Genomic DNA, 14,847 nt, shown 5'->3' with positions numbered 1-14,847 from the left:
ACTCATGACAGCTTCAATACAGGCTGCACCTTTGATTTGTTGCAACGCAGTAGCAGCTAACTTAAAATTTGCACAATATACACACACACTTCCCTCGCAGGTTGCGGACTGACCCACTTTAGTCGAATACTATAAAATTCCGTGTGACCCATGTGCTGGGATTGTTCAGTTTAAAAAGTCCGTAAATTTCTTTGATGGTACGCGTAAGAAAACTTTTCGATTTTTTTTAACTTTTTGTCCTTTTTCGACCACTGTAGTGACATTTCGCACTTCATTAAGACTTTGTCTGGAGCATTCCAAATCATCACTGAGGTAATAGTTCACGCTTTTTACATATCAGAATTTACTGGATAGCCATTTCAAGTAAACTTAAAATTTGTGTGTTTCGTAATCGTAATTTCTATCTCAGATTACTACGGTTTTAGAAAACAGCGGAGTAGAGGGAGGATCATTATACTATTTCAGAGAGCCTTTTTGATCTAAATAATAAAAACCAGTCAAGAAAATCTTTTATTCTTCATTTAATGAATGCAAACCACAAACATCATCAAATCATTGCACTTTTATTGTTTCCAGTGTTTCTAACTGTGACATCAAAGTTAACGAAACTTCGCTAACTTCAAAAGGCTGTAGTTAATTCATGAAGCATTGGTCGAGAATGGTATTTGGTGTGTTTATTATTCATGTAAGGTTGAACCATCTGACAAAATGTCAGAATTTTAAAAGATGGTGTTTTCGAGAAAATGGCGCCCAAAAGTGACGATTTTTGAAAATTTGCAATTTCTCGAATTTTTTGTGACAAAACTGTTGCACACAGAAGCGACACAACTTTTTTTTTTTTTTTTTTTTTTTCGGAAAGTGGGTAACTAGGTCTTACCAACCGTGAAAACAGAATTTTAAAATTCGATCCGGAAGAGCTCGAAAAAATTTCGCAAACTTCGACTTTTCAGATAAACTGACGTTCTTTTCTTAATTTATGTACAGAAAGATGCGCGTGCGCAAACTAAACTATATTAAATTATAGTTTATTTATACCTATGTACATACCACAACAAGAATTATAAGTCTACCTGTCTCGATAACTGAATGGTGGGGCTCCGAAGTTGACCATTTTCCATGTCTTCTACAATTCATAAATTGTACTCCCCGTCTTTGATGGCCCATTACTTGGCGGGATTTTTTTTTTCGACAAAACAAAAAAAAATTATTATTATTATTATTATTATTATTATTATTATTATTATTATTATTATTATTATTATTATTATTAGGGGAAGGCGTTGTACCTGTGAACACTTTTAGAATTTTCGAAATTTTGGTACTAATATTCAGCACTTTTCTCCCAATTTTTGTCGTATATTTGAAGTGCCATCTCTTTGCTACCAGATAGGATGATTTTTAAAGGTGTTACATAATTACAGTAGCATTTATAGGATATAATAAGAACATATCCGTTTTGTTCACAGGTACATTATGGTCATGTACCATTAAACAGACCCTCTTGTACCTTTGAACAAAGTGATAATCACAACGTTTCCGTGGCAGTAATATAAAAAGAAGTCACAAAGTTTACTAGTTATAAATTGCAATAAAAGGTTTAGCTATAAAAAGTTCCCCAGAATTGAAATTTTATTAATTAGATTAAAAATTGAAGAGAAGTTCTAACATAAACTTGTGAACGATAATGTTTAGCATATACAACATAACCTTATATGTTGTATTTGGTCTAGGAATTAATTCGTGCGGTTGGTACGCACACATTGAAGCTGTAGTACAAACACAAAATACATAAATACCTTAATAAAAATATTGTCCATCGCTAGCCACCACTTTCGCCCATCTGTCAGGCAATGTACGGATTCCGTGGCGAAAGAAGTCCTCATCCTTGGAAGCGATCCAGTCAGAGACCCATGTTTCGATATCTTCTGAAGAAGTAAACCGCTGTCCAATCAAATCGTTGTTCATGCAATCGAACAAGTAGTAGTCCGAAGGAGCAACGTCTGGTGAATACGGCGGGTGGGGTAAAACTTCCCATCCGACATTTTCTAAATAGGTTTTGACCGGTTTTGCGACATGTGGGCGAGCGTTATCATGTTGAACAATAAGTTTATCATGTCTGTTCTCCCATTCTGGTCGTGTTCTGGCCAGAGCTTGCTTCAAACGCATTAATTGTCGTCGATAACGTTCTCCATTCATAGTTTCACCCGGTTGCAGCAGCTCATAGTACACCACACCTTTCATATCCCACCATATGCACAGCATAACCTTTGCACAGTGAATATCTCGTTTTGGTTGTGATGGACCTGGTTCACCTGGTTTCACCCAGGCCTTTTTTTCGTTTAGGGTTCTCGTAATGGATCCACTTCTCATCACCCGTAATAATTCGATGCAGAAACCCCTTTCTGTTCTGTCGTTGAAGCAGCAATTCGCAAATGGTTTTTCGTCTTTCAACGTCTCTGTCTTTCAATTCATGTGGAACCCAATGTGACATCTTTTGAATCATTCCCATGGCTTTCAAGCGTTTGGAGACTGTTGTTTGATCAACGCCTAATGCTGCTGCAAGTTGTTCCTGCGTTTGACACGAATCCTGCTCGAGCAATGCTGTCAATTCTTCGTCTTGAAATTTTTTTGGCTGTCCAACTCGCTCTTGGTCTGCCAAGCCGAAATCACCACTTCTAAACCGTGCAAACCACTTCTGACACGTTCGCTCAGCTAGAGCATGGTCACCATACACTTCCACCAAAATACGATGACTTTCAGTCGCACTTTTCTGCATGTTAAAGTAATGCAGCAGGACACCCCGCAAAAACACTTTATCAGGCACAAATTGCGCCATGTTCACTTAACTACAAACTGGTGTTGTTGACGCTTTAATCCACTGCCCTATACTACGAACGATACGCGATGACAGGGGTTTGCAACACATGTGTGGATAGACGGAACTGTGGGACGCTCCGTTCGTTGCGCCATCTCTTGTCCACCCGCACGAATTAATTCCTAGACCAAATACAATAAGCGAATATTTAGAAACTACTTAAAATCATGATTAATAACTTTATATCCTAACATAACCTATATAAAATATATAAATTGTTTTAACTACTTACATTGTGTAGCTTTAAAGAGTATTATTTGTCATTCAAAGGTACAAGATGCATTAATGTTCATAGGTACAAGAGGGTCACCATTACGAGAAAAAGTTCTCCACTAGCTTAAATATTGAACAGAAGTTAAAACTAAAAATATTACTGTATTCACCAATGATTCTACCCCAAGTTTGGACAAATAAATATCACAAGTTGGGAAAATCAAAGAGCACAAAACTCAAAAGGTAACTACAAAACATCTTTGTTTTGGGGGTGAAAAAATTCAAAGGAACATTACTCGGACAATATTCATTCAACAACAGCCAAATACATTTGTAGTGCTTTTTTTTTTATTTACTCTTTCAAACGAATTTTAATCACTGCACCTACATAGCTCTGAATTCGAGAAAAGCAAAAGTGTTCAAAGGTACATTGTTTCAAAGGAACAACGCCTTCCCCTATATTAAAAGGAGAGGAAATTACTTGTCGAATGACCTGTATATATTTTATTCCTATTTTAAGTGGTTATTCTTGTTTTATTTATCTGTTTATTGGTTTGTAACACTCAGTAAGAATAGTTCGAGACTTCATTGTTTACCCTGGTGACGGGGCAGAGCGGCTAAGCTTTTGTAATACCGGCAACATCCAACTGGTTGACGAACCGTACGTGGCCGCTAAAAACCATATGACAGTTTTACTGCTAATAAGACAAGTTGGTTTAGCTTTGAAAACCACTATATTTGCAGTTCTTCCAAAATGTGCGCCAAAACTAAACCTGCATCTCCATTTCTGCTGTAAATTTTGTATTTTTTTTTTTACGTAGTTCTGGGCATCTTCTGCTAAACATACTCCCTTTCTTATATGTAATTATTTCATCACTTCATTCTACTCTGTTCTGCCTTTGCATTTATTTATATGCCCTTGCAGTCGGTGCTATAAAGTCAGGTGTACTTTGTTGCTAAGATTGCTAAAATATTAAAATTGATATGGAATGGTACTTTCGGATTATGTCGGATAGAGGGGAGCAAGATAAGTACAGACATAATTTACATTGAAATAAGAAAGCTAACCTGACGTAACCTAACGTAATCTAAACTAATCGTACCTAACGAAAATCAGGCTGTATTTAAAAAAAAGTAACTTTTTTTGGTTTTGTAAAAAATACTGCCCCCCCCCCCCTTCCCAGGCCGACAGCATGACCTGTAACTAGGGTTGGCGAAAACCATGGTTTTTATTGAAGCAAAGAAAAAAAAAAGTTTAAACCAGGTTTTTTGGGTTTAAATGATTTGCTCTATGTATTTATATCAAATATAAACAGAAATAAGTTTGTTTCGCTTTGGTGTTATTATGCAACAACCCGGTTATGCTGGAAAGGGTCACATAAGCTTAAAGCGGAATCCAAACCTCTTCTCGTCTTACATCTGAGAGAAATTGTCCTCCATTTGAACTCGAAACTGGGACTAATTGGAGAACAAATACGGTTTGTCTGCTGACTTACTCGCGAAGGACTCGTGATAAAATACGTTGCACTGATCTTTACATACTTGTTAATATAATTGTTAAGAGTCATTTCAGAAAGACAAACAGATAAACAATTGCACTTTTAATTGAAACCATTATACAGAATTACATATGGACAATTTCAAAGCACTGCAGAGAAAGAAGAACTAATTTAGTCCTAGTTAGTTCACTACGACTTTTATTATTTCAAGTTAAAGAAATACGACTTACTTTGTATATCAGTAAGAAAAATGAATAAAGGTACGAAGTATTTGAGTCCACTTTGGCTCTAACCCATTTATACATTAAAGAATACCAAATATACTTCTGATTTCAGTAAATGCCTCTCCTGGGGTTTGTTTGACCCCCCTCTCGAAAAAGAGTACGGCATTTCGATGTTTATCAATAGTAAACATTATTAAAAAGAAACAATATTTAAAATTTTCTTTTGATTGCAATTGCATAACAATAATAACAAGCTATAAAAAATCAGAAAAGAAACATTTATAAACTTACACAGAAAAGTTGCTTTTGAATCTCTTTGAGTGATGAATGGGGAATTTAGATCTGAATATAATACGAATAATATACGGGAGTGAAATGTGATAACCACAAATGTGTGTGCATCAAGATTTTACTAACACTTACGGTACACATTTACGGACATTTTTCGTTTTTTGGTTTAAACCAGCCAACCTTGGCTGTAACCATAATTAGTCTGCCATGCGGCCGAATAGCTAACATAAAACTCCTGAAAATTAACGAAGTAGTGGCGTCAGACATGTATAAATTGTTCTAAGTAGCTTTAAGATTGTATGAAACTATAAAGATGTCTAAGAAATGGAAAATTTAAAAATGAGAGGTGAAGTCTCATACTTTTCTGTGCGGGCTCTCTTTTGATTCTTCATGGCGGAATCATCATAAAAGTCACTCGTAGTGCCTGGTGAACATGAAGTACTAGTTCTGAACGATGTGAAAAACTCCTCCAACAATGGGATTTAATATTCTATATGATCCTCTATCATATGTAGTCACCTTAGTGATCATAGCTATTTACTCTAAAATTACCATCTTTATGCTGGACTATTTTACATCAATAGGCCTACTGAGGAAATTTTTCTAGTTGTGGTACCTTTCGACAATATCATTTGTCAAATAATACGTTTTATTGAACAAGTTAAATGGTGCGACAAGAGTGAATTTGCCATAATTCATTTTGGTAGCACAATGACACCTATTGAAATACTTGAAAAAGGGTGCAGATAGAGAATATACATGCCACTTTTGGGGTAATTTACAGGTAAAATGTGTCAATTCACAAAGGTAGAATGATATTTAAAGAACTTGTTTATGTACGTATGTTTTCATATAATAACGTACAAACAGCACTTCAGAGTTAACTCGGTACTATGTTAAAATACATAGAACTTATACATTTAGTAATGTTAGAAGGGAAATGCGTGCATATTAGGGATGTATCAATACCGATTTCTTTGGACACATTTCTTAATTTTCAGAATAATGAAATGATCAACGTTGTAAGACCAAAATTTGACATACAAAGACAAAAAGCAGAATTTTATATTAGGTACAACACAAAAAATGTATTTCCTCTAAATTTAATCCAGTTCATATAAAAAGCAGCAAATACTTACATAGTGTAAACTTAATTCTAAGAGTTAGTGATTGATTTGTATTTTAGAGTGACACTTGCATTGTATTTGCTAGTCTCTATTACACACATATAATGCAAACGGATACTACCGTTACAAATTTTTATTGTTTACAAAAATATACATGCTGAACCAGATGTTGCTGTGTATATGATATTAAAGAAAGAAAGAAAGAAAAAAAAAAAGGTTATTTAAGCGAAGTGCAAACGCTAAACCTATTTATTAAGTTTAGACCTAATTGTTTTTAACCAGTAGAAATTTTCTGCAAGATCATTTCAACAGTTATATGCATTGTTATGAACTAATTCTTAACCTCCAGTTCGCTTTTCGGAATTCGTAGTTTTTGCAAAGGGATTGTTCATCTCTTCAAAGAAATTTGTAACACACCCGACTCACATAAAAACTATATCATTAAAAAAATCGTACCGTATTTACAAAATAAGGTAACTACTAACTTGTCTTACTCTGACGCTTGATGCTGAAACAAAACTGAGCTGACTTACGCAAAGAACAACTCAAGTTGAGTCGAGGCTGCTCCGATAACAAGAAATTCGGGGAAGTCCCTTATACGCTTAAAGCTTCGCGATAGCAAAAGAAACTCAGGGAGCTTATCTTAATGCTTATAAAACTTCGTGTGATAAAATCCCGCTCAGGACACTTGATAATTTTCTTCACTGGTCTCTTCTCTGGTGCTCAGCCTATAATCAAAGTGGCCTTGGTACTTGTGGGCAGTTTGGAAGAGAAAAGCGACCGAGCGTAAGACTGACCATTTCATCTTATAACCCCCAACCCCTCATAGATCGAGAATGTATAAAGCAGCTCCATATTCCCCATGCGCCATTAGTCTTTTCTAATATGTAAGTAGGAAAAGAAATTCTGTTTCCTTCATCATTCCCATTTCAGTAAATCTTTTGTAATCATCCACTTTCTTTAATTATCCATTTCTTTAGTCTATGGAGTATGCCATGGGACGTAAAACTAGAAATTACTTTTCATTTCATTGAAAAAGTGCAAGACTGCAAGACCTGTTTATATGAAATGAGTTATGAACTTATGAGTGACATAATTGTGTTAACAAAATCAGTAACAAGAACTGTCGAGACCAGGGTGGAAAAAATCATGATTAAAAAAAAAAAAAAAAACCATTTTGTTGATTTTTTTATTTAAATCACATCTTTCTCCTCGTATAAGTCGCAAATTGAAGAAAAAAACATTAGGATTTAGTTTTAAATTTAATTATACCATTTAATTGAAATCCATTTCAGTCTCAATGTTTTTAAGCATTAAAGAAAAAGTACAACAACATTTATCAACATAGCACTTATTTTTCACAAAAGTTATTAATATTTGGCAGGGATATATTTTCTAAAAATCAGGCGGTCCAAAACTAGCTTGCGGCACGAAATATGTATAAAATACATAAATTTCGTCAAAAGTTATGTAAAATGTACAAAAATTTTAAGTTTCGGAGAGGGGATCGGACCCCCCTAAATATGCCGCACACACAAGAATATTCCGAATGGCGATTTCCCCGGTGGAGCAATGGTTAAACTCATCGCCTTGCACCAAAAAGGTTCCGAGTTCGAACCTTGGTGGATACTAAAGTGGTTAGAAACCTACATTAAACTATAGGTTCCTGGCAGAGTTGAATTCAAACTTTATAGTCAGTGGGACACTAATAATTCAAGGGGGTCTTGAACACCGGTACTTTATACACACGCCTTAACTTACGTAACTTTTTATGCAACTGGTGACACCAAAACCTGGGGGAAGAAGGTTGCTTTGCTCCTGTAAGATACGGCTGAATTCAACTATGATCCCTAGTCCCTACATTAAGACATCTTCACCCGATGGAAAGCAGTGGCAAAGACAAACTACCAAGCTTCTCCTTGCGTAGGGGCTTTGGACCGTACACCAATCGTAATTATGTAGAAATGAGAGAAACTTAATTGTTCAAAAACCCTAAAACTAAGACAACTGAACATAAAACAAGTTAGAAGTAAGCCCAAAGTTATTTATTTTCTTCAGTGATTTAATACGTATAAAATATAAATTTCGCCCCAAGCTATGTAAAATATGCAAAATTTTCAATTTTCAGGGAGGGGATCGAACTTCTCTAAATACGTCATATCTGAGAACTAACAAACAGACGCTCACACAAAATGAATTTCGTCGTAGATCCCGAATGGTGATTTCCCCGATGGAATAGTTATCGGTTTACAAACTCTTATGTTACGAAGAGAAGAAAGCAGGATTACCTTGGTACTAATGTTCTTAATATTAGGCAATAATAGAACTGATGTAACAAGATAAAAGTATCAGTGCATTAAGTTGCTACATGCCACCCGAAAGCCGAAACAGAAATTTGTCTGTACTCTGTAACATGAATAAAACTTAATTAAAATTAAATATCTACGAAAGTTTATAGAGCATTTCTTTTATACATATATTTTGGATTAAAAACAAAACATATTGCACTTAAGGACTTAGGCCAGATAAAGCCTAGCATATAAGTTAACGTAGACTTCAGTCCGGTATGATTCAACTGCTCTAAAATTTGATACTTTATAGTTATACAACCTGGCTGTATATTTTTGTTCCATACGATTATGACTTTCCATAATCGAAATAAACTTACACATACAAGAATTTTCGTCGAATGTCGATTTCCCCAGTGGGACAATGCTTAAGCTCATCGCCTTGTATCAAGAGTGTTCCGAGTTCGAACCCTGGTGGGTACTAAAGTAGTTAGAATTCTGCATTAAATTATAGGTCCCTAGCAAAGATGAATTCAGACTTTATAATAATTGGAGCACTAATAAGGTTCAAGGGGGCTCAAACACCGTTACTTCATACACACACCTTAACTTACGTAACTTTCTATGCAACTCAGGAGGTGGACACTAGAACAGTAAGGGAATTCACTTATTTTCACTTCAAATTAATTTATTTTGGAATTTGATTTAAATCAACGATTTTTATTGAAAAAATTAGGTGATTTAAATCTTGATTAAAATCGTGATTTAAATCAATCCACCCTGGTCGAGACAGTATAGGAATAATTTCTTGTGACACATTTAATGTAAATTTCATTTAAATACTTATATAATTTTCTCAATATTAAAAAAAAAGAAGTGTGAAAATTTCTCTTTAAATAAATAGGTTCCTTGGTACTTTTAAGGGTGAGTTGTAATGGTTAATTTTCCTCATCATAGATTCCAAATGGTCAAGCTGGTCATACCAACAATTGGGCTGTATTAGTTGATACTTCAAGATTTTGGTTTAATTATAGGCATGTTGCTAATGTGCTATCTATATATAGAAGTGTGAAAAGACTTGGAATACCAGACAGGTACGTGTTATCTTCTTTTGAATAATGATATATGTTACTTAATGTCTGAAAATCGTTGAGAGGAAATATTGTTTCAAAGTCAGGCGGAAAAGCTTCTGTCCTTCCCGTAGCTAGTTTAAATTTGGAAGACAATTTTCACCTATGGTATTTCATACTCGTTTTTGATCCATGGGTCCATTCTTGTTCTGTAGTTACTTTTTATTTAAAGTATTGTAGATGATTTTGTTTGCATCATATGTATGATATTTTTCATAGTAATGCATGCCTGAGTTACATATGTGACAAGCAACACGATTTTTCACCAATTGATTGATATTGAAGGGAAAGGATCAGTGGCTTCTTCACCAAGTGTAACCAGTAATATACCGTCCCCATTTTCCCCTGTAGCCACATTAAAAAAAAATAACTTGGCTACAGATCAGATGCGTTAAAGTTTGAATTGATTTTATATTAATAATAAACTGTTGATTAACATATTGGTAGTTTATCATTTCTTTTATTAAATGAGATCTTCGTATTAACTCTGCGGTGGCGTAGTTGGTATGGCGTCTACGTAACAACTGGGTGGGCGGTGCCGGCGATATGTATCCTCTCGTTCTATTGTCATCCAAATATGTCTCCGAAGATTCTCAGCTTCTGAAAAATTAGTGCTTGAGGAAATCTTAGGGTAAATGCTGCCGGAATGTCATGCTGACCACATCACCTTCAATTAGGTGGTCTAAGAAACATTGAGCCTTCGAAGTTCAGAATTGGAAATATATCTATTGTGATTTGGATATAACAGTACTAAGCCATATATGCACCATTTTATTCGACGACCTGCCGGTTTTCGGGCACACCATAATCCCGTCGCTGTAGAACATTGGGATGCGTGGTCAGCAAATTGTGACACGTTTTCACAGGCTGCTTTTTAATATAACTTAATACTATTTAGGCAGTTCTTCAGAGACGAATGATACTCTGATCGTGTCACTTCCGGGCTATACGGTGATGCATTGGAACTTCCCAGCCAAGATCTCTAAATTTCTGATAAGTCGTTTAAGATATATACAACACCCTCTCTGTTGTCCAGTTCCGCCCGTTTCCTTTGAATTGCTAGGTGATTCGCACTAATTCTCGATAGGACAGGTCCGAGTGTATCGTTATTTCCAGAGGTAGCAGCTCGTGATGCACGATCCCTTTCCAGTCTCACCAAACTTACAGGATGACTTCCCTGGGCGTTAGTGTGGGCTTTGCCATAGACTGTGGAGCATCTTCTCGCTTCGATCTTAATCTTTTTCACACATTGTTATCGTAGGTTATCCACTTTATCACTCGTGATCAACCGCTTCAGAAATGGCTCGAGCTCATTATGTCTCAGTAGGGATTCGCACGAGCGAGTAAATGTTTTTAAGTCAAAGTAAGCGGAACCCAAACGTCGGGCTTTATGCATCAAGCTTTCTCCAAATTGTCTAACACTATTTGGTGATTGATGTTTAGGCGATCATGGCATTGGCAAGAATGTTGATGTCATCTGCTAGAATGTCATCCGCTTTTACTGTGATTTGTCGCCCACTGCATGAAAAATCTTGAACATCGAAATTTCCAGAACTAAAGCCACTAAACCATCTTTTGGCTGTTCCTATGATAACATACCTTGCCCATAAACAGCACAGATTTCTTAATGCGCCTGCGCAGCATCTGCGTCTTTATCGAAATAAAATTGTAAAATGTAGTGCTGTTTAAAAAAAAAAATCACTCATCTTCACTTATATGCAATACTTTACATCTAATTACAAGAATTCCACATTTTTTCCATATCTGCTAGCTTCAACTGTCAGCTGCAAAATGACGTTCGGCCTGATCTGCTGCAACTCATATATATATTCCGAGATTTGTGTTACTAGTGCTATCTCATGCGCAAAACGCTTACTGATTTTTAAATTACGTAATATTATGCCTATATTATTGAAGTGCGAATCTTTACCACGGTTTGTGAGCCGCGTTGGCTGTCTCAAATAGACTTTACTTTTAATATCTCCCTATAATACTAGTTTCCATTTATAATTTGCATTCAGAAAATGCGAATAAGAAAAGAATTCAAAATAATAAACATTCAATCAATAATAATGTATTATTTAACATAAATATTTTGTTCTAAACATACCAACATAACCTATTGATATAAATTAGGATTAAGTTCCGATAAACACCCTCGCGCCAATCCAATGTATTAAGATCAGTGAAGCAAACGTAACCTAACTTAAACTTACCTAGCCTATTCATAAGTCATTATTGCCATATTGAATAGCTGGCGGGGCCTAACGGAATAAATGAAAAAAAAAAAAAAAAAAAAAAAACTTAATGTACACAATTGTACCCACCAAAATAATCTATCTTGTAATTTGTAGAAACCATTTCACTGCTGTAGAAAGCACTAAACATTTTGGTTTCATAACAAACAAGTCGAACACCTTATCATACTTAGTACTGCCATAAATTATGTCCCAAAAAAAATGTTCGAGTCAATAAATAAAATGGAGTTGGGACGAAACGAAAACAGAACAACACAATTAACGGCTTCTAAATTTCTGGAGACAAAGATCTAGACTCTCTTTTAGAGACGAAGTCTGAAAAAACAACCCTAGATCCGTACGAATTCCCTTATGTCTGACTCATTTTCCTTGCATTTTTATCACATACAAGGTTGGAAATCGATAATATTACTGTATGCATACTGTAATTTGCTTAACTACAGTGCACGATCAAAAACAGCTATTATAGAGGCAAATACTGCAATTTTAAATCTCAAATTTGGTACACACCTTTTCACAAAAAGCTGGAAACTCGTTCAGAAACAAAGTCCGAAAAAGTGAGCCTAGATCCGTCACAATTCCCGCAGATCTATACACAGGGAATTGCATTTTCCCTCCCTTCTTTATATAGACACTAGCTGCAAACCGTACTGTCATCCGAGCGATGTGAAAATGTAAAAACAAAATCAAACTACTTATTTCTGAGATTAATATTGATTTCGTGCACAGTTCCAATATGCAAAAACAATCAATATCTTAAGTAGAAATTACTGAAAAAGACCGAAAATAACTTATTTAAAACTTCAAGTGTCAACCTGCGCTTGGAGCAATACAATTATCAATATTATAACTCATTTCCTTTTAAGTGCTTCCGTAGCCAAGCGGGTTTAGTAATGCTGATTGAAATTTCTGAAGCAAAGGGCGACGGTTTGAGCCTCCGTGCGGAGAGTTCGTTTTTATTTCTTCTTCTTCTTTTTTTTAAATATATGGGAACTTTGAAGTGCTTGGAAAAACAATCAGAGGAACTGTCACTTTTCAAATCTCAGTTACATTTACTAGCCCGCCATTTCCAGAATTTATGTATGAAAACGTTAACACAGACGTCAAAAATGTAAATTATTCACATGTTCCTGATATATATGTGTGTGTGTGTGTTGTGTGTCACACATCTCTGTAACACTTTTTTTCGTGAAAAATGCTGAATTACGAAAACATGATGTATACCTTGTCGCAGCAGACGAGTTTCTCCACTTAAGCCTCCGAGTAACGAAATCACCTACAGCCAAACAGCTGCAATTCATTCATTAGTCATGGCTCATCGTGATCAGAATGGTCGCGATGAGCTTACTGCTCTTGTTGAATACTGTGGTATGAGTGTGAGACAAGCTAGCGAACGTCTTGGTGTTCCCTGTTCTACAGCATATACTTGGTTGAAGAAATACTCAGAAACAGGTAACGTGTCTAGAAAACCTGGCACTGGCATTCAAAGGGTTTCAACCCCACAACAAGATTGGGTCCTAGTTGATGTAAGCCGTCGCAGTCCTTTCATATCATCCCGGCAGTTAGTGATAGCGTCTCGTTTTCCTGGCTCCTTCCTCACCGCTCGGCGACGCCTTAAAGATGTAGGGCTTCACGCATATCGAGCCGCGTGTAAGGAGCAATTGACGGATAGTCATAAAGTTGATAGACTAGCATTTGCTGAGGCAGATATTGGTCGTAACTGGGATCATGTAATCTTCACGGACGAAAGGATATTCTCTTCAGCAAACGATGGTCCTCGACTTGTGTATAGACCCACAGGAAAACATTACGATCCACAGTACATTCACAGAACGCATCGATTGGGACATGTTACTATTCACTGCTGGGGATGGCTGTGTAAGGATACAGTTGGTGAATTACACCGTATAGAAGGCCGATTGAACAACCAGAAGTATCTGGATATTGTGCAGTATGGCTTGCTCCCCGCTGCGAGAAATTCATTTGAAGACGGCATTGTAGAAGTTCAACAAGATCATAACTAATACATAATTCCCATCTAATTCAAGCCTGGTTTCAAGAGGAACCCAATGTTGAGCTAGTCGTTTGGGTTCCAAGAGGATCTGACTTGAACCCAATGGAAAATCCACGGGCGGAAGTTACAAGAACTCTACACGAAAATTGGCCTGATCCCCCACCAAGGACAGCTGACGCACTTTGGGAGCTAGTTTCTGACGCGTGGGAAGAAATAGCACAGAGACATCAATATGTCGCTAGTTTGGTTAACTCATTACCAAGAAGATTAAGATGCGTCATTGAAGCTAACGGCGATTATACGAGATATTAATACCTGAATAAAGATTTGTCTTCATACCCAGGTGACCTTCGAGCTCTTTCAAGAGCTCACTAAGTTTTTCCATTTTTCCTTTAATATTGCTTTTATTGGGACGTTTGCGTTTCGTCGGAATGCAATATATATTTATATCTGCTTGTTTGTTTACGTTACACAGATAGTCCAGTGGTTAGCACGTGTGTCTTTGGTGTAGGGGGTACCGGGTTCTATTCCCGCTGGGAGAGGCTTGTGTTTTTACCTATCTGTGATAATTTTGTGTTCGTGCTCCTGTTGTTAAAGAGGTACTGCTAAAACTATAAAACCGAGTAAAACAATTACAAATTTAAAAAAATCAGTTACTGAGGAACGTTCGGTAAGTCGGTTTTGTTTTAATATCTAATGCCTAGCGCATTCGTTGTTGGGTCTTATAGTCGCGGGTTCAATTCCCGTTAAGGGTCATTAAAATTTTACTTGAACTAGAATTTATTTGTATGAATCACCCGTCTTCTTTAGCCGAAAGGACTTAAACGTTGAGAAAAGTATATGGAAGAAATGAAATAAATAATAAGACAGTAATAATGTTATTAATCTGTATCTATCTACATAGGATATAAATGAAAAAGACGTCGTC

The 14,847-nt window shown here is 36.1% G+C and overlaps 1 protein-coding gene across 1 annotated transcript in view; it reads left to right on the top strand.

Moving 5' to 3' along the window:
- Positions 1 to 14,847, top strand: part of PIG-K (Phosphatidylinositol glycan anchor biosynthesis class K) — a 134,003-nt gene that overhangs the window by 7,155 nt on the left and 112,001 nt on the right. The window contains exon 3 of the mRNA XM_081748557.1: positions 9,475 to 9,611. Within this exon, the coding sequence (XP_081604683.1) occupies positions 9,475 to 9,611 (137 nt within the window). The remainder of the gene's footprint in view (positions 1 to 9,474; positions 9,612 to 14,847) is intronic.

The sequence above is a fragment of the Thermobia domestica genome, chromosome 2 (genome assembly GCF_964235325.1).
Source record: "Thermobia domestica chromosome 2, izTheDome1.hap1.1, whole genome shotgun sequence".
Taxonomy (NCBI): Eukaryota; Metazoa; Arthropoda; class Insecta; order Zygentoma; family Lepismatidae; genus Thermobia; species Thermobia domestica.
Note: the sequence above shows the minus strand (reverse complement) of the source record. Positions and strands in the feature narration are given on the sequence as shown.